Source organism: Lampetra planeri, chromosome 22 (genome assembly GCF_965212315.1).
Source record: "Lampetra planeri chromosome 22, kcLamPlan1.2.h2, whole genome shotgun sequence".
NCBI lineage: Eukaryota > Metazoa > Chordata > Hyperoartia > Petromyzontiformes > Petromyzontidae > Lampetra > Lampetra planeri.
In genome coordinates this window covers 10,397,066-10,416,407 of record NC_136128.1, presented here as the reverse complement: position 1 = coordinate 10,416,407, position 19,342 = coordinate 10,397,066, and the positions used below count along the sequence as shown (strand labels likewise).

Genomic DNA, 19,342 nt, shown 5'->3' with positions numbered 1-19,342 from the left:
GGCAATCAACACATGCGTACATCTCATCAAGATTACCATTTTACAAACGACCCCAGCACTCCTCACCTGACATCTTGTTGGTGGGGGGTGCCCTGGCAGCCTGGTTTAGCAACAGGTCCTGGAAGAAGGTACGACGTTCCTTCTCCCCGGGTCGCTGTAGTATTACCACCTCCCCGTACCGAGGCCGGAACAACTGCTGCACCTGCGAGGGGCAGAGATTAGAAGAGGTCGGACCGAGAGACACCTGGCGTTGCGATCGTTAGGGCGAGTGTGAAGGATAAGCCAGAACACAGTGTTACTCACTCTAAGGGCCTCGAAAATTCTGCCCCAATGGTGATGATTTATAAAAATACCAATCTTATCTATTCACATGCAAATCAATCCGACACTTCACACCCACTTGATCCTTGGTAATCAAACAACTGAACTGTGGAGAGGGTGTAAAATCTGACGTTTGAGAATGACTCGAAACTATATTAATGGAATAACTCAAAAAAAAATATTAAGGATTAGGGAGAAATGAGTCTGCAATTTCACACCCGCTAAGTAAATTGCATGCAATTGTTAGGAACATTCAATGCATCCCATGTTTTGCCTACGAATCGATACAAACCTACCCCAGGACCTTTAAAATATTAAGGATTAGGGAGAAATGAGTCTGCAATTTCACACCCGCTAAGTAAATTGCATGCAATTGTTAGGAACATTCAATGCATCTCATGTTTTGCCTACGAATCGATACAAACCTACCCCAGGACCTTAAAAATATTAAGGATTAGGGAGAAATGAGTCTGCAATTTCACACCCGCTAAGTAAATGGCATGCAATTGTTAGGAACATTCAATGCATCCCATGTTTTGCCTACGAATCGATACAAACCTACCCCAGGACCTTAAAAATATTAAGCATTAGGGAGAAATGAGTCTGCAATTTCACACCCGCTAAGTAAATTGCATGCAATTGTTAGGAACATTCAATGCATCCCATGTTTTGCCTACGAATCGATACAAACCTACCCCAGGACCTTAAAAATATTAAGGATTAGGGAGAAATGAGTCTGCAATTTCACACCCGCTAAGTAAATTGCATGCAATTGTTAGGAACATTCAATGCATTCCATGTTTTGCCTACGAATCGATACCAACCTACCCCAGGACCTTAACGATGACAATAATGTGGATAAGGGCCAGGTGGCAATGGGCTGAAGAAGGTGTAACGCTGACCTCGGCCGGCATGGCGTCGTGCCGAGTCTCGGCCGTAGCGAGCAGCAGCACGGGCATAAAGGGTGGCACGTCGTAGAGCAGCGACGTGAAGGTGGCGCGCACGGCTTCCGGGACGGTCTCCCACCATTCGTCAATGTGTGGCGTGAAGATCACGCTGGGAGCTGTGCGTCGCGCCTCACGGAACACCTGCAAAGCGACAATGGCTGAATGAGTACGATAATGTGTACGCCTTATAAGCGGCTCGTTGTCACGTGTCTTAAGAGTGGTTCTTTGACACAAGGCACAATATAATTGTGTCAACAGGTTTTGGTTGATTCAAATGATGAGGGTTTCAACCATTCTCTATTTCACCAACCTTTTGCACAAATTTGCATAATGCTGTGTGACCCCACTTAGAAAATCTAGGGTGGCTAAAATTGACAGTGAAACATAACAGGAAAAGTAAAACAGTGCTTAATGCAACAGGTGAAACAATCCTGTGTTCCACCCCACGATGGCTCCAACCGCATTCTACTTTTAACCATATGGGTCAATCATAAAAAAAGCAGACATGGGTGACACACACCACTCGCTCAAACGTGTAGTCTACCAATTCAACATTCATTCTCGCCATGACTTAACTCACCGCTCAATCGCACGGCCATAAATTGTTACCTGAGCACAGGACTCTTCGGGCGTTCTGGCGCTCACACCGTAGAGCAACGGCAGGTCCAGCTTGTGCACCGGCAACTTCTCGAGGCTGTGGATTAGTGCAGGAGCGATGTGCGAACTCTGCCCAGAGCCAGGGTCTCCTGCCAGGAGCAGCCGTGGCCTATGGGTGCTGGGCTTGCGTAGCACCGAGCTGTTGCAGAAACCACGCATGTCACATTCGTTTAAAAAAAAGTATAATATAGGAGTGTGTGTGTTGGTTAGCACCGGTAACCAATACACACACACACACATATACTGTATTAAAAAAAATATACACACTATTGTACATATGTATGTGTACATTTAATACAAACTTGTGTACTGTTTTTTACATAAATGTTATTGAAATCGTGGCAAGCCGGACCAAGGCTCACCCATATTATTCTGGCTAGCTGAGGTGTTACTGAATGTGAAAACTATTGATTTATATCGTAAACAAACCGTATGTTATAAAAAAAAAGGGTAACAATTAGTTTCAAAATTACACCTCTGTATATTAGTGATGATTTTCAAATCGTGATTGCTTCATCGTTTGTGGAAATACTCACCTACTAAAGTTGAGGAAGGGTCTGTTTGCCATGGACACTAAGTCTTGTTTTTCGTTCGGAGGGAGTGGACCATTCTGGAAGATGGAGGGGGCATCCTCCTCATCACTGTATGGGTCATCAAACAGCATCTGGCTCATTAGGCCTGCACGCAACAACACACCATGCAATAGAGAATCACACAAGCTGTACATAGAAAAAAATTAAGAAGGAATATGACCGACTCCATTCCACAAGCATTTTAAATTTAAACTTCCGATGATTTTATCCTTAAATTAACTTGAACATCGTTTCATATCAAACATTCTGACGTAAAAATTCACATTAATAGATCCTGTGCAAAACAAGTGGACGGGAAGAGACGTTAGGTCTCGGATGAAAAAAATGTAATCGCCAAGTGCTCCCATAGAATAGAACGACAGATCATTTAAAACAGATTAACCTTGCTCGGCAGTACTGCTGCCACTGTTGTTGAGGCACACAACGCGTCCATGCGGGAAAACACGCAGCAGCCGCTCCAGGGAGACCATGAACTGCGAGGCGAGCAGCGGGCGCACCACAGGGCCAAGCGCTGCGCCCGGCGCCACCACCGCCCTTTGTGAGGCCGGCACCACAGTGTCCATGGCACGCTGGAAGTCCGAAGTTGCCACCGACACGGAGGAGGGGTCAATAAGCAGGCGCTCGCTGGTCGCGTAGATCTGCGGGTAGCGCCGTCGCAGTGCAGACAGCACGGCCTCTGTGCACAAGGCCTTGACGTCCGCGCCGCAGTAGCCTGTGCAGTCGTAGCAAACACGAAGATATCCCGTGAGTTTTGGAATATTCATCATCATCATCAATACCATTAACAGTTGTGAACGGTCCATCGTGGTCTGTACACTGAATACCAGCAAGGCCACTCACCTACACACTTTTCGGCCAACTCATCCATAAAGGAGTTGGAGAGGTGGGGAGTCCACTTGCATGTGTGGATCTCCAGTATTTGCCTCCGTGCCTAATGGACAAATGGAAACCCATCAGAATGCAGCTCTCGAGGGCTCAATGCAGGTACTTTAAATACAAGCTGATGCATAACTGTAATTTGAAGCTTTGGAGCGAAAGGTTTTTGCATCACATAGATTTATGAAATTCCCAAAACCCTTGGCACTATTTAAGTGGTCAGAAGACAGTACAGGAAATAGAATCATGAAGCCATATGTGTACAACTTTGAAGCGTTGCCACCCGCATATGGACAGGCTTCTCCTGCACAGTGTTTTATTCACAAGGCAAAACAACTTCTCAATGGAAATGGCCCAAGATACCATTGCAGGACACACCTGAAAAAGCATTAATATGCAATGAGACTTTCCAAGACAAATCACACTTTTAATATCTGGATATAAACATAGTCCAAACGTGCGGCTAAACATATTTCTGCTATAATAAAGTGGTAGAAGCATATACGTCCCACATCATTATATATTAAAATTGTACCCATGATGAAATGACAGATTGTCACAGTTCAGAGATACTTTCATTCAAAAATTACATTATTTTATCTCGTTGGTATTCTTATTCGCTTTGTTTCTTTTATACAGCTTTGTTCGACCGGTTTGCCTCCATTTAACATGAACATACCAGGCACATCTATAATGTGCATAAAAAGCAAGTGTTTGCAATATGCACAAATCATGGCATGTACAAACGAGCTTAAGAATAGGTCTCAAGTGATCAAATTATGAATCCTTACATCGCTGGCCAAGCAACACCAAGCCTCAAGCGTCACAGTCATTTACGTCTGTGAGATTTTGCATGAGGTATAAATGGCATTACAATTAGCACGTTCCTTCGGAGTGGGCAGGTAGGAACTTGGTTGGAATATGCACGACAGACAGACAGATAATCCCTGGTGGGCAGTGTGGAACCTGTTGTTCCTACCTGTATTATTCTGTGCGACTCAGTTTCATACCTGCACATCAGGAAGGTTAAACATGAACTCTCGGTCAAATCGGCCGGGCCGGCGTAGTGCAGGGTCGATGGAATCGAGCCGGTTGGTGGCGCCGATCACCACGATCTCACCACGGCTGTCCAGCCCGTCCATGAGGGCGAGCAGCGTCGACACGATGGAACTGCGCAAAGGGGCAGCAGCCGCAAAAAAAAAAAAACGCACGTTTCAAAATCGGGTTTTAAGGCAGATAATAGGCAACCCGATTTGCCATGCCTAAGAAATTTCATGTCCATCTGTGTACATCCAATAGAGGGCACACTTTGTGTTTTCCCAAAAACTAAGAAACCTGGGAACCAATCTCTATGATACCTACTACAAAGCTTACCGATACCAATGCACAAATTTACAGTTTGAGCAATGACAACAAAAATAACTTTTAAAAGGTATTCTTCTAAATATTACCAGTCGCTATCAGAGTGATTAGCGCATGGATATTTGAATACAAGTCACATTCGTCATGGCATCTTCTACACCTAAAGTGTTTTTTCATTTGTAGATGTAGTTCTGTGTGCACCTTTGTTGGTACAGTCAAAAACTCATAAACAAATGTAGACTTCATCATGGGATCTCCTTTGCCAGTACCAAAATATGAGAATAGGTTTTCCCCTTTTTTCTGGCAACAAAACAGGTGTTAAGATATATATTGAATTGTTTTATATTTTTATTATTTTATTGTTTCCCTTCTAAGTGACTTTACTGAAAGAACCAAGAATATGAATCTCTGCAGTCATGAAAGCTTTATATCAAAATTTAGGTGTTAAGATGTTAAAACACCAAACGGAAACATTTTACAAGGAATCATGCGTGCATTAACCACAATACTTGTGGTTAGAATGCAAACAATAAACACTCTGATAGCATATGCATTGTCTTTGAAACTGATTGGTCCACACCAGACAGCTTTCTATCCAGCTGAGTCTCAAAACGGTGTTAGACCAGAGGACGCCAAAAGACAATGCAGAATATGTTTTTTGTTTGCATTCTGACCACAAGTATTGCGGTTAATGCACACATGATTCCTTGAAAAAGGTTTTAATTTGGTGTTTTAACATCTTCACACCTGTTGTTGCCAGAAAAAAGGGGAAAACCTATTCTCAAATCTAGACTCCCTAAACAGACTGGCTGACCAGCTTGTTTCTCTCCCGTAAGACTCGCAAAGATACGTGAAGAACAAATGCTCATGTAGCAATATTATCTAGATAGCATTTGAAAAACAATATACAAACTTGATTGAAGATGCCCCAACTTTAGGAAATAGGGAAGTTAAACTGTACTGATTTCACTCTAACGTGTCTGATCATGACTTTAAATTCTTTGCTTTGCTCCTAATCAATAACCCTCAAAGAAGTCTGACAGCTCAGGACAGTCTTGGAAAGGAGCTACAAGACAAGCGCTATTTATTTTTGAGGTGCATGTTCCTTTAATGGTAATACCAATGTCGTGAAAACATAACGCATCTCCTTACCTGTGTATCTGATCTTGTCTGCTTGAGCGAACTGGGGCGAGGCCATCAATTTCATCAAAGAATATAATTGAGGGTCTCATCAAGTATGCCTAGACAAGTGAAAAACATAGAATAGTGTCAATTCCTAAACGCATTCATATCAATCTATCTCTGTAGACCTATGAGTGTTATTTCATCATGTGCGTTGGTTTCTTTCCTGCGTTTTTAAAATTTCCTCCCAAAGGCAAAAATCTTCAAATTAATTGGCCAAGCATCCCAATGCAAGACCCCTCATTAAAAAGGAGTCTTGAGAATTAGGGAGGCTGCCAAGGCACAAACCCACACTGCATGTGTTGCAAAAAACATTTCCTCAATGCCAATTTGATCAGCTGTGAGTTGGCTGAATCAACATTGAAACGGATTATGCTATTCAATGGACAATTAAATTCTGACATTATTTTCTTCAATAAAAATAATTCTGCACTACATACATAGACACCGAAAGTACAATTTTGATACAAGCGGTAGGAAGAACATGGTCCAATTGTTAGATGAAGACTCAACACATTCGTCAATTACATTTCTCTATAAGGAACAAAAATATAACAGGAGACATCTCAGGAAACGGCCGTCCTCCGCAGCAGTGTTATCATCTCTCTCGCTTGTCCACCACCAACAACGAAGCATCACAAAATAAAACAATTATTCGATAGAGTTGGGGGGGGGGGGAAGGTGAGGGGGTGGATGCGAACCTGGTCAAAGAGAAGTCGCAGTTGTCTCTCGGATTCACCCACCCACTTGCTCAGGCAGTCGGCGCCCTTGCGCATGAAGAAGGCCATGCGCCGGTCTCCGCGACTGCACTCGTTGGCTAGGGCACGTGCCACCAGCGTTTTGCCTGTTCCCGGTGGTCCGTGGAAGAGGCAGCCCCTGGCAACGTAAGCAAAGGCGCATGGAGACAACAAAAATATACAAATTTGTATATGCATTTTACATTATTTAGATGCCTTAAACATTTAACTTTTCTTTAACACAATTAAATTATGAATAGTAAATGGTTTACAAGTAAACTTTAAATACTCTTTGGTTCTTTCGGTAAAGTCACTTTACCGAAAGAACCAAAGAGTATGGATCCTTGCAGTCACGAAAACTTCAAATCTAGAAAGACTTTAAATAAATAATCATTGATAGTTCTTTGGCCATCAACCATTGGATGAAGGCCTCCCAAAGTCATGTTGCTCAGACGTTGTTTGACAATGCTTCGCCATTCTAGTCAGTGCAGGTTGGTGTGTAGGGGTGCTCAGAACCGGTTCACATATCACTCCCCATTGATGTCAGCTGTGGTTTGGAATCGAATTCAGGTCACCGAGTGCCAGTGTAGGACCGAATAACCAGTCTCACTGCCGTATTCCATTTTCATTGTATGCATGTAAATGTTTTGTTTGTTTAATATATTTACAGAGTACACGGTGATAATAATGTTGGTGCAGTGAGTAAAATATATCCACTCTACTGAAATTGAATGGGGTCCTGTCTCATATGACCCACCAACCACACAGATATTTTTAGTACGGATAACTGCAAAGTATCCTTCCTGAATTAATAATTACAATAGCAACACTCTTACCTTGGGGGCTGAATGCTGTATTTTTGAAAGATCTCTGGATATAGGAGTGGAAATACAATCATTTCCTTGAGGGCTTGGATGTGTTGACTTAACCCTCCAATGCTATGAAAGCCAATCTGCATACAGGCATGGACAACACAACCAAAATGTACAGTAATATAAAAAGTCAACATCAACTGATACTTTCATTACTATGTTATATATCATGCTGTCTCAGTGATAAAAAAACAAATGCCATTGTCCGAATTAATCAATTAGTCATGCTACATACAGAGTTCCATTTTATTTTAACCACTTCTGGGCGATTAAGTTTTGAAATGAACGAAAACACTGGCATAATTTGGCCTATATTGAGCATTGTGTGTAACAAATAAAGACCTCTTTATTTCACTAGGTAAGGCCCACTGAGATATGTACCTCTTTTTCAGAAGCGACCTGGCTATCACGAATGATAGCTCGACGAAGCGGCTTATAATGTGGAAATTAATAACAGCCAAATAGTGTGCAGTAAATGAGTGACTTTGGAAAAAGAACCCTCAACTCTGTGAGAAGTGGCTCATTAACAAGTATTGTGACTACTCAGTTACCTGGCCATCTCCATGGGTGTCTATGGAAGTACGATTTTCTCATTAGTTGGAGACAATTTGGAATATTTTTCTTATAAGTAGGCCATGGTAACATCGAAACTCACCACATTACCTTTGCTAAAGTTTAATTGCTTCTCCTAGGCTTCGGATCAAAATGTTAAGAGCAATATTTGGCAGACCGAATGTAGCCAAAGAACGCTGAATGACATTGCGTTAAATTTGGACGTTAATCTTAGAAATGCATCCAACCATAAAGATTCCCAAGTTAGATACATTTAACAAATATTGTGTTAGGTTACGCTCAGCCAAATGAAAGTTTGTCAAATGTGAGACAAATAAATTCTCTCCCATTGTAAAACTTTGCATGACTGTAAAATAATGAAAAGCATCAAATGTTAATTATTCAAACAATTAACTGGTTTCTAATTCTGCAACTCTTATGAGCAGTCTGTGGTCCATTAAATCAAATACTGCTGGGTTGCCCGATGCCATAGGCAAGAGTCACATTTAAGGGTTCCAAGTTATGTTCAGCATATTACGCAAACACGGTTACTCAGATTTATCATGGAAAGGCATATGTGTTCGGTAAAGTCACGTAGGTAAAAAATAAAAATTAATAAAAGTAGAATAAAAATCACGACGTTTCGGAGGCAACACAAGCTTCCGTCAAGTGATACAGCTATCGTGCTGTGACGGTTCCACCTGAAGACGGAAGCTTGTGTTGCCTCCAAAACGTCGTGATTTTTATTTTATTTTACGTTTATTAATTTTAATTTTTTACCTACGTGACTTTACCGAAAAAACCTAAGAATATGAATCCTTGCAGTCACCAAAGCTTCAAATCTAGAATTAAAGGCATATGTATTGCGATGCACATTCAAGTGATAAAATACAGGGTAATGAGGCAATGAACAAGTGAGATGCAATACGCACGGAGGAATCCATGCTCATGGGGTCAACATCAGCCAGGCTGGCTCCTACTCGTGTCCTCTCTCGCAGAACACCGCTTGCCAGGTCTTCTGCCTTCAGATTCATCGGTAGACACCTGCACAACACCAACGACCAGGTGTAATTTTTTCCTACAGCTCTTTACGTATGTTAAACTTCTTTCGCACCGTATGTAGCCAACCGTGCTAATCGGAGGTGCGGGGGAAGGACAACAAACTAAACACAATACAAAACTGGAATGGTTATTTTGACTATTTCATAGATCGTGCCCTCAGGTACACAACAAACATTTAAAGCTTCGTTGGTCAAAACAATAAAAATATTCGTGGTTTTCAGAAGTGTCTGAGTAGTGCTTGTGATATCAAAGCGGTGACGAATTAAAAATGACAGCAACCACACTGCAATGTTACTACCGTGCTATAGCACATGTTATAAAAACGACCTGAAAGTCACTCAAAAGCATTTTATCTCATTGATAAAGCGACAGACTCGTACAGTAAAACCTTGCATTGCTAGTAACTTGATCTGCGAGTGTTTTTCAAGACGAGCAAAATTTCTAAATAAATATTAATTGGATAAATGAGCGAGGTCTTGCAACACGAGTAGTACGTGTATACGCTTTGTCTGCCGAGCGTCACGTGACCACAACTGATATACGAGTGCTTTGGATTACAAACACGTTTCCGGAACGAATTATGCTCGCAATCCAGGGCCGAGACATACGGCCTTAGATACGTATCTGTAAAATAACAAATGTGTTTTTTGGGTTTTATTTTCGTTTAAGGTGATACCATGCCTTAGAAAGCTAATGTGATTAAAAGGTGACCAGAATGCTTTCATACACAGCGAGCATCGTTAAAATTAAACCAACTTATCTACATGAGGAGATTGAAAGGGCTCTTCCAATTCTGCTCAATCCGTCAATATATGAGAAGAATGGGGCAACAGCACGCTCACCGATTTCTGGCACGTGCCATGCTCTTTGACATGCGCTTGTCAAAACGCTCTTCATCAGATGACGACGATGAGGAGCTTGTCGAGTCACTGCTGTTGATTGCATGCCTCTTTCGCCTGTAAACATGCGGCAAAAGAAAAAATACAACGAGCAACGGGTCTTTAAAGACAGTTTTGCATGATGTGTGTAGTTTGCTGAGCAAAATAAAGCGATAAAAGTAATCGCTTAATTTCATCATAACCCAGTAAAAACACAGCATTCATAAAATAATTACTTTGGCAAAGTGGACAAAAACAATGCACATATTTGTACACGAGTGTCAAATGCTTGATTTAAAGCTGTCATAATTCAAAGTGAATGTGCTAATATTGCCATATTCTCCCTCCATCTCCAGTTTGCTACCAAAGGGCAGGTCCATAGCTAACATTTCTTCCATTCAACCTGATGTACCCTACCCCATTTCACCTCATACCACACTCCATTATCAGGTCCCTCCAGCAATAGTTGGAGTTGGTTACCCCTCGCCTTTCTCCAATGTTCGATAGGTGATACCACCATCATAAGTACAGTCATTTTTCTCACTCCCGCTTGAGGACGAGGACCCCCCCCCCTCACAGTGAGAGCTGTGTGGATTATTTGTTTGTACTTCACATGCAAGCCAGTTCAGAATGGGGCAGCAAAGATACTGGAGCTTAGTACACTACAACAATAAAATTCAATGCACTACCCTCTGCTAAAGGAGCCCTGCAGGAGCCTATAAAACCGGGTTTTTACATGTTAGTCATCCATCTGAGCTCTATTCAAGCTTAAACCTGTTTAGCCTCTGAGATCTGACTGACAGACCGGAGAATGGAAAGTTGGATGAGCCTCACCGCTTGTAGTATGGGCTCTGGGGGCCTCCGGCATGGCGAGTATAGCGGCGGCGCACGGGCGACCGATGGACATCGTAAATTTCGCCCGAGCGTGCCGGCCGCCGAGCAACCGGCTCTGTGGTGAAGAATACAGGAGTCAACCATTAGTCAACCACACGTCAGCCATACCAGCAGGTAGAGTTGAACAGTAATTTAGGAATCATATTCTTAGGTTTTTTCGGTAAAGTCACGTAGGTAAAAAATTTAAATTAATAAAAGTAAAATAAAAATAAATAAAAAATCACGACGTTTCGGAGGCAACACAAGCCTCCGTCTTCAGGTGGAACAGTCACAGCACGATAGCTGTATCAAGTAAGAGAAATTCCAAGAAAACAGTCCTTGTATATATACTGGTTGAGGGTGGGAGGAGCCAAGGTAGGCCCTGGATATTAATATTGTGAGGTTCGGTGCGGCTAAAACACGCTGTTAGGAATGAGCCTTTGTTGTGTAGACTGGTTGAAAAGAGTTGTTAAGGTGAGGATGAAGTAAAGGTGCGTGTAAATGGGACTGAGCCTTTTGTTATGTAGAGGTGGTGAGGCTGAAACCGCTGCCAGGAATGAGTCTTTGTTGTGTAGACTGGTTGAAAAGAGTTGCTAAGGTGAGGCTGAAGTAAAGGTGCGTGTAAATGGGACTGAGCCTTTTGTTATGTAGAGGTGGTGAGGCTGAAACCGCTGCCAGGAATGAGTCTTTGTTGTGTAGACTGGTTGAACTGAGAGGTTCTAAGAGTTGTTAAGGTGCGGCTGATGTAAAGGTACGTGACTTTACCGAAAAAACCTAAGAATATAAATCCTTGCAGTCACGAAAGCTTCAAATCTAGAAGTAATTTAGGAAGTTTAAATATTTCATTTCCCCAAAGAAGAAACCGGGACTGACCGATAGGTGGGGCCTGATATAGCTGCACCACTTTCCTCTTCCGCAGGAAATAAGTCTTCTCGTTCACCTCCTCTTCCTCATCCTCCTCATCCTCATCCTCATCTTCATCCTCATCTTCATCCGCGTCCGCGTCCACATCTCCCTCCGCCTCATGCGAGTCTACACATGTGACAACGGACACAATTAACCGTGCAATTGAGTGAGCGAGATACATGTGAGGTCTTACAAATTTGCATCTTCATGAGATTATCACATTAACATATTAGTTAATACATAGATGAAAAATAATATTTTTTACACGTGATTTGACGCAGTATCATGAACTTAAGAATCACTATTAATTGATTAAATAATGCATTGCTGTAACTCTTATTATTTAAATCCTTAAACAGTAAACCAGGTCGGGCACTGATTAAACACCAGAACGATAACCAGTTAATCAAGTGCTGATCAACAGACCATAACTCACCAGTACTATCGGTATAATGTACATGGAGAGCCCTTTCTTCGTCAATATCTTGGTGGATGAGGGTCCTACTATGACTCAGTGCGGTTTGTAAAAATTATTTGACCATGCTTCATTCACCACACTGGTCTGCTTCCCACAAGGTAGTAGACCATAACAACTTTAATAAAACTATGTAAAAACAAAAACTATGTTTCATTTGACCAGTTAAGACACACTGAGCTATTCGCTCTTTTTAAGAAAGCGACCTGGCCACAAATGATAGCTCAACAAAGTCACGTGGAAATTTATAGCAGCCAAATAAATGCATGTTTTTAAATGTGGAGGGAAATACCGGAGGACTCGGAGAAAAGTCCACGCCACCACGGGGAGACAGAGCCATGCAAACCTTATGCATTGATTTGCTTATTCGTACAATGGAAACAGACAAACGACCTTACCATTATTCAGATGAAGAGTATGCGCGCACTTTTGTTAAATGTCAAATGGTAACGACTGTCACCTTCAAAAAGAGGCCCACGGCTCACGTGATTGGCTCTCCTACTGGGGCACTCGAAGTGCACCTAGCCTGGCACTCGCGCCATGGTGACGTCGCCAGCATTTAGTGGTGAACGTAAAAGTCCGTTTTTTGTCAATCCACTCGGAGAAAAATCCACGCGACCACGGCAAGAGAGACATGCAAACTCAAAATATACAGCAGGTGTCACGGTCGGGATCGAACCCACGACCTCCTGCATACCAGGAGAGGTAGTTAACATCTTGCCATCACAGCACCCCAACGGTCGTAGCACATACAGGCACGACGCAGGCTAAACTTCGTCTAGCTTCAAAGATCTCAATCAATCACTCAGTATCTATATTTTATTTGCCAACATCGCCCTCAATAAAGAAGGCATCGTTGCACATAACAGCAGAAGGGGAACGGTAAAGGGGGCATAGAGCAACAGGAATTAAAAAAGAAACCAGTCACCTCAGCATCTAACACACCGATGGAGCAAAGTTAATTTTAACCGCACACAAAATAAAGTTCAACCGTGCACGAGTGGCATAAGGAAAGGCAAGTATAAAATAAAGAAAGTTTCCTTTTTTTAAATTCACTATAGATTTTATGGGAAGGCAAGTCTGATCTGACGAGATCAGGCGTATGTGTTCCGTTTATTGTCCTTTCCCGCACCTCCGACTAGCACGGTTGGCCACGTATGGTGCGAGAGAAGTTTAACATACACACATAGGTACGCACCTTCAGTCTGCCCTTCTTCCCCCTCGCCTTCAGAGGATTCTTTGTCGCTTGAGGCCTCTTCAAAATCGTCCTGTTGAGCTATCCTTCGTTTTCGCTTTACACGCGAGTACATGTCCATGCTCTCCTTAGCCACAGGAAAGAGCACAACACACAATTCCATAACAATTACTTAGGAGGCAGGGGATGGGAGGCAAACAGTAATTCTTAGACATGGCCCTCTCAGATTTACAATACAATAAACTCTTTTTCAAGTGAAGAGTCCATAACACCAAATGCAAATAATAATTTTGATACTTGGGTCAAAATAACTTAGACACAAGTGTTCATTATAGAGTAAACAAGTCAGGAGTAATTTGCTGAGTTAAATTATGAAAGTTGCCCCAAATATTGTCATTTAACAACTTTGATTAAAAATAATATATCCACTGTAGGATGAAGGCATCCACATGTCATGGATATCCCTCAAGGTTCCAGTGCTGCTACCATCCATCTCACTTCTTCCCATGAACTGGTCATCGTTCCTTCTCCGCAGTGGATAACCTCTATGAAGTCTCTACTTCGGGTGAAATTCCGTCACCAGTCTCGTTCATCGGCCACTGTTCCTGATCTCCCCAAGGATATTTACTTTAATTGTAAATGTCAATTATGTATGTTTGATCCCTGATCCATGTAATCAGCCACTACTTTTAAAAGCACTCAAAACTGCACTCGAGCTAACCTGTACGTACGAGACCAAATCTAAAAATATTGTTAAAAATATATTGCTTCATCAAACAAAACACATCGGCTATCTGACAAGACTGTAGAATACTTTAGCTCTAAAGTCAAAGAGTTCAAAGTCAGTGGTCACAACCACAGGTCAGAGGCCATGCATTGATGGAGGTATTACTAACAGCACGAACATCAACGGAGGAGGGGTCAAACCCAATCCTCACATCTTCCGTGTCCTGCCACAGGCGGAGTTTCTCGATCTCGCGATGGCGGCGGCTGCTGTGTAGATTGCTCTCCGACTGGTCCCCAATCTTGTCGAAGTCTTGCAAAACAGCCGAACTGATGGGAAAATTAATGACGCCACAAACACGGAGAAACAGTTAGTAGCACAGCAACGGAGGGCCCACATGAAATAAAAATGTACTTTATTATCCGTGTTATAAAAAAAAGACTTGTTTTCCCTGAAAATTTAGTTTTTCTCTTTTTATTCAACCAGTGCCAATCCGACGGTTACAGGTAGCCCTCGGCAAGGTAAGGTAAAAGTAAAACGGTAAAAAAAACACAAGACTACCTTTAACCTACCTTTTACCTTACCACAATACAATCGCTCTACCCTACCTTTTACCCTTTAGCAGATAAGGTAAAAAGCAACGAGCCTACCTTTATCCTACCTTTTACCCTTATCCCATACAAATTACCCGATTACAGGGAAATTACTGGGGTACAGCACATGAATACGGTTTATAACGATAAATGGTAGGTAGAGCGCTTTATACATATAGAATACTCTCGAATCGGGCGTTGAGGCTGTCGACGACACCGTCCTCCATAACCTCCTCGTCCCAGTCGTCTTGGTCGATGGCGATCTCATCAATAACCTGATCAAGTTCGTCATTGCCATCGTCCTCGGACGAACGACAGGCAATAAGATCCTGCGCCGCTACGGCCCAGTTAAGACGGAACCTTCAGGCAGCCGACGCCGACGTCCCGACCTCGCTGCCTGGGGCGAGCGCGTTGTGCTTCTTGAGGTGGGCTTTCCACCCCAACGCATTCGTGTGGGTGGAAAACCACTTGCGGCAGTGCACGCACTGCCGCTTCCCTTGCTGTGCATGCGGATCACCCTCCATCCAATCGTGCGTGTGCTCCCACGGGAACGCATGCCGCTGCCTCTTTCGATTGCTGTTCGCAGCAACCCCAAAAATGCCATTGCTGGCATCCTCGACCTCGTCCTCTCGTACCTCTACCTCAAGAACGTGGACAGTCTCCATCTGGTCCGACATCAATTATCACAATTTAAAATGGAGGCCACGGACTGCGCCACGGAGCTTTTAGCGGTAAACAAGGTACTGTATTTACCGGGTAATTATTCGCGCTACCTTTACCCTACCGGGTAATTCTTCTGAGCTACCTTTACCCTACCCTTTACCTTACCCCTTGGCATGTCGAACCTTTACCCTTTACCTTTACCCTTTTACCCGGTAAAAAAGGTCATTTACCTTACCTTGCCGAGGCCTAATTCCAAGTGAGAAAACACTCAGAGGCTGGTCGATTTGAAGGTTGAGTCGTCTGGGATTGTTTCTCCCAGTAATACCCCTTGTATCTTAAAGCAAGAGTTGGGAGGTGTGCTTTATTATCTGCTAGATATGTGTGTAGGACAAGGTTGTTATAACTTTATTGACACCGAGCATACGGTTGGGGTGCGTCTTACTTTTCGCACCATCTTGTATTTGAGAGGATATGGTAACGCAATATAATGAAGAGTACAACTGTATGGAAAACAAGCTATCCTAAGTGTTCGCAAAAACATTCATTAATATAGGTGAACAAAGTTTACGTTGCCATACAGAACTCTTTTTCCCCAAAGCCCATCCAAATAAAGATAATGGCTGAGCATGACAGTGTAATACTGCCTCAGAGGCAAGGGTTGGCGGATCATGCAAATCTACAAATTGAACCAATTGTCATAGACCTTATAGTGGTATACCTTCACATGCAAGGATATGATCTGGTTATTATTTTCCTTTCCACCAATACGCTCAAGGAAATGTTCAACATTCCCAATGCAGGTACTCACTCCTGAGGTAGTGAGATTTACATTATTTAAGGAATTTAAATTGAATAATTATGCTAATTAGTCTTAATAAAAATATTTCCTTTAAACTGCATATATATTGCAAGAAACAATGCACTGACACGTCCAAATTATGCCTATAATAGTTATTGAATCATACATGTGGAATTCATACTCTTTGGTTCTTTAGGTAAAGTCACGTAGGTATAAAAATAAAATAAATCACGACGTTTCGGGCGCAACACAAGCGTCCGTCATCAGGTGGGAAAACATGCTTTCGTCGTGATTTATTTTATTTTTATACCTACGTGACTTTACCCAAAGAACCAAAGAGTATGGATTCCTGCAGTTACGAAAGCTTCAAATCAAGAATGTGGAAATCAATTATTTTAGTATACATTATAATTGCTTCACGTGACTTCTGCAGCCAATGGTGGCCACTACATTCACCATAATGTAAAAAAGCCAATTGATACTTGAATAAAATTGCGACTCTGAATAACGACAAATCAAATCACCGAGGTGGTGAATCGTTACACCTCTGCGATACACCATTCTTCCCTTCTCCGCTTCTTTCCCAAACAGCTCTTTCAAAACACACATAACTACAATGCCAGCATACTATGTGTGGTCGATATGGCTGCCACATACTTCGTGACATACTGTTCATCCAGGAGCGATTGGTTGAGGGAGGCGTAGCGACTCTGCTTGACGCGTTGGCTGCGTCGCACCTCCAGGCCCGACCCACCGTTCACCATCTTGTGTCCCAGCTCCCCGTCTGCCGTAGAGCGCTTACCGCCCAATGCGAACGAGGCCCGTCCTCCACCACCTTCTAGGCAAAATGGCCAAAGACATGCGCGTTACCAGTCCCTTAACTTTGTCAAAACATCGGCTTCCCTGTGATTTTCTATCTACACTTTGAGCCCATTTTTGTTTTTTTAAGTTTTATTTTTGTTTCCTATTGCCTAGGGTGCAGCTCTTCAATAAAAATTGTAGACTTCCTTAAGTAAATATTTTATCTGACCTGTAGAGGGCGCCAACTGCTGTGAAATAAGTGTTCCCATAGCCTGTATTCAATGTTTACGAATTGGGTCGTTTTAATTTGGGCACAAGAAAAACATTTTAATGAGCGTCGATATCAATAAGTCATGTTATAGTGCACTCATTACTAATTGGAATGTTCTTCAAATATCGACAAATAAAGATATGTCAAACACTCAATTTTGTAATTCTCCTTTATGTCTTTCTCACCATAAACCGTCTCTAAATATAGCTGGCTCAAAATCCTGAAAATATGAAAAAGACATTATCCTCGAGACATTCAATAACACATTTAACAATGTATTGCTCTACAAAAAAATCTGTCCTAATGCGTGCACTAAAACAACTTTCTAGAGTTGAATAAAAAGTATTTACAAACTTAAAAGTTGACAATTGTTACGTATCAAATTATATCGTGTAAACCATCACCGGAAAGAGAAAAAAATATTTAAAAAACTAAACCTGATTTAAGTTTCCGTCTGATGCCATCCTCTTCACTTTTGCTCGAATACCTGCGAATCACAAAGTTCCAAGAGTCAACAAATCGCATTCACGAAACACGACTCCATCTACTTTTGAAGTGACAAGGGCACGAAACTCAAAAAAGTATCAAACGAGACCTCTCGTTAACACGTTTCTTTGAATGAAGCGGCCTCCCCCAGCCGCTCTCTTTCTTTCTCTCCCTGTCTCGGTCCCGGTCTCTCTCCCTGCCGCCCTTTCCTCGCTCGCGTTCTCTTTCCCTGTCGCTGTCATCGTCGCTTTCACCGTCCCTCTCCGGCGCGTTGTTGCTGTGGCGCAAGTGGTGGCGTGGGTCCGGTGCTGCGTTTCGCCTCCGCTTGCTCTTTTGGGTGTGCCCAACGCTCTCGTCGGACTCCGAGCTTGGCTGGCAGGAGGGGGGGGGCATACAAATGTGACAGCGTTGATGGACTTGGGAGCACTGCTAAATAATATTCCATCAAATTGCATTGCGATACGAGGTCTGAACTAACATCACGTGGGGTGTGTGATATTAAAATTAACTTTCACCAGCACTTCTGTATCTGGATTTACCATGTTTTGAAGTTAAAGCTAACATTCCAGTAGGTCATTTTTTTAAATGACATTTTAACTAGAACCCTTCAGTAAAAAAAAGAAATACTAATTACATTATTGTACTGCATGTACTGAATTAAGACGATGAAAATGTACATATGCTGCAAGCATACAAAAACAACTGCAGTATATACGATAAGACAATTAAAACTTAAGTGTATACTTCCCTTAATTATTTGGTAATTCGTAATAAACGTAACACCATTGCACATAATACATCTTTGATTATTTTTGATAGATGACCTTTCATGATAATTAGGTTAAAGCCAGCTGAGGCTCAGCTTCTTTGCTAAGGGAGACCTGGGTTTATAACAACATCTCGCGCACCAAGCAGTGGCTTTAGACGATCCATTCATCCTTGAAAGGGTGCGTCGACCGACGTGTAAACAACAGCACGCCAGCACAAATGACACAAGCGAGCTCCCTTGTCCATCCCAAACAAAAACACAACCCACCATTTTTTGTTAGCAGGAACAACCACCAACAACAAACTCCCGCGTCGCGTCTCGCACACACGCGGCAGGAGGCAATAATGTTCCCGTCGACGACGAAAAGGGGACGCGTTACGGGCGAGGAGAATTCAAATTGTCAAAAATTAACACTCAAGTGTTTTCAACTTCTCAAACACGTTCACCGCACGCAAACCCCCACCACTACCCCTCCTCTGCGCGGCCCGTTTCGATGCCATGTTGGTATTGTCTCTTTTCGCTCACGTTTCCCTCAATTAATACCGAATTCCACGCTCGCCCTTCCGTAAGCAGGCGCGACGTGAGGCTCCGCGGCGTCTCGCCAAAGACGCGAAGACGCCGAGACATCGCAGCGTTCTGGCGCCGCTCCGCCGACTTGACTGCCCACACGGCCGGGCTCTAGGGGACACCCCCGGCGCTCGCCTGGATCCCTGCCGGCCTCGCGTCGTGGCTGCTGGGCCGGGCGCCT

The 19,342-nt window shown here is 42.8% G+C and overlaps 1 protein-coding gene across 14 annotated transcripts in view; it reads right to left on the bottom strand.

Annotated features, from left to right (window-relative positions):
* Window positions 1-19,342, bottom strand: part of ATAD2B (ATPase family AAA domain containing 2B) — a 44,709-nt gene that overhangs the window by 24,903 nt on the left and 464 nt on the right. For 3 of the 14 annotated variants that reach the window (XM_078604404.1, XM_078604409.1, XM_078604401.1), the window contains exons 2-20: window positions 17,935-18,197; window positions 17,777-17,826; window positions 16,925-17,105; window positions 14,385-14,541; window positions 13,492-13,615; window positions 11,786-11,944; window positions 10,874-10,988; window positions 10,004-10,117; window positions 9,032-9,143; window positions 7,512-7,627; window positions 6,640-6,814; window positions 5,909-5,997; window positions 4,405-4,564; window positions 3,359-3,449; window positions 2,901-3,230; window positions 2,462-2,603; window positions 1,878-2,064; window positions 1,224-1,409; window positions 67-202 (exon numbers count right to left, since the gene is read on the bottom strand). In XM_078604404.1, the coding sequence (XP_078460530.1) occupies window positions 67-202; window positions 1,224-1,409; window positions 1,878-2,064; window positions 2,462-2,603; window positions 2,901-3,230; window positions 3,359-3,449; window positions 4,405-4,564; window positions 5,909-5,997; window positions 6,640-6,814; window positions 7,512-7,627; window positions 9,032-9,143; window positions 10,004-10,117; window positions 10,874-10,988; window positions 11,786-11,944; window positions 13,492-13,615; window positions 14,385-14,541; window positions 16,925-17,105; window positions 17,777-17,826; window positions 17,935-18,197 (2,887 nt within the window). The remainder of the gene's footprint in view (window positions 1-66; window positions 203-1,223; window positions 1,410-1,877; window positions 2,065-2,461; window positions 2,604-2,900; window positions 3,231-3,358; window positions 3,450-4,404; window positions 4,565-5,908; window positions 5,998-6,639; window positions 6,815-7,511; window positions 7,628-9,031; window positions 9,144-10,003; window positions 10,118-10,873; window positions 10,989-11,785; window positions 11,945-13,491; window positions 13,616-14,384; window positions 14,542-16,924; window positions 17,106-17,776; window positions 17,827-17,934; window positions 18,198-19,342) is intronic. The other 11 variants (XM_078604405.1, XM_078604403.1, XM_078604412.1 and 8 more) reach the window with 11 other exon arrangements.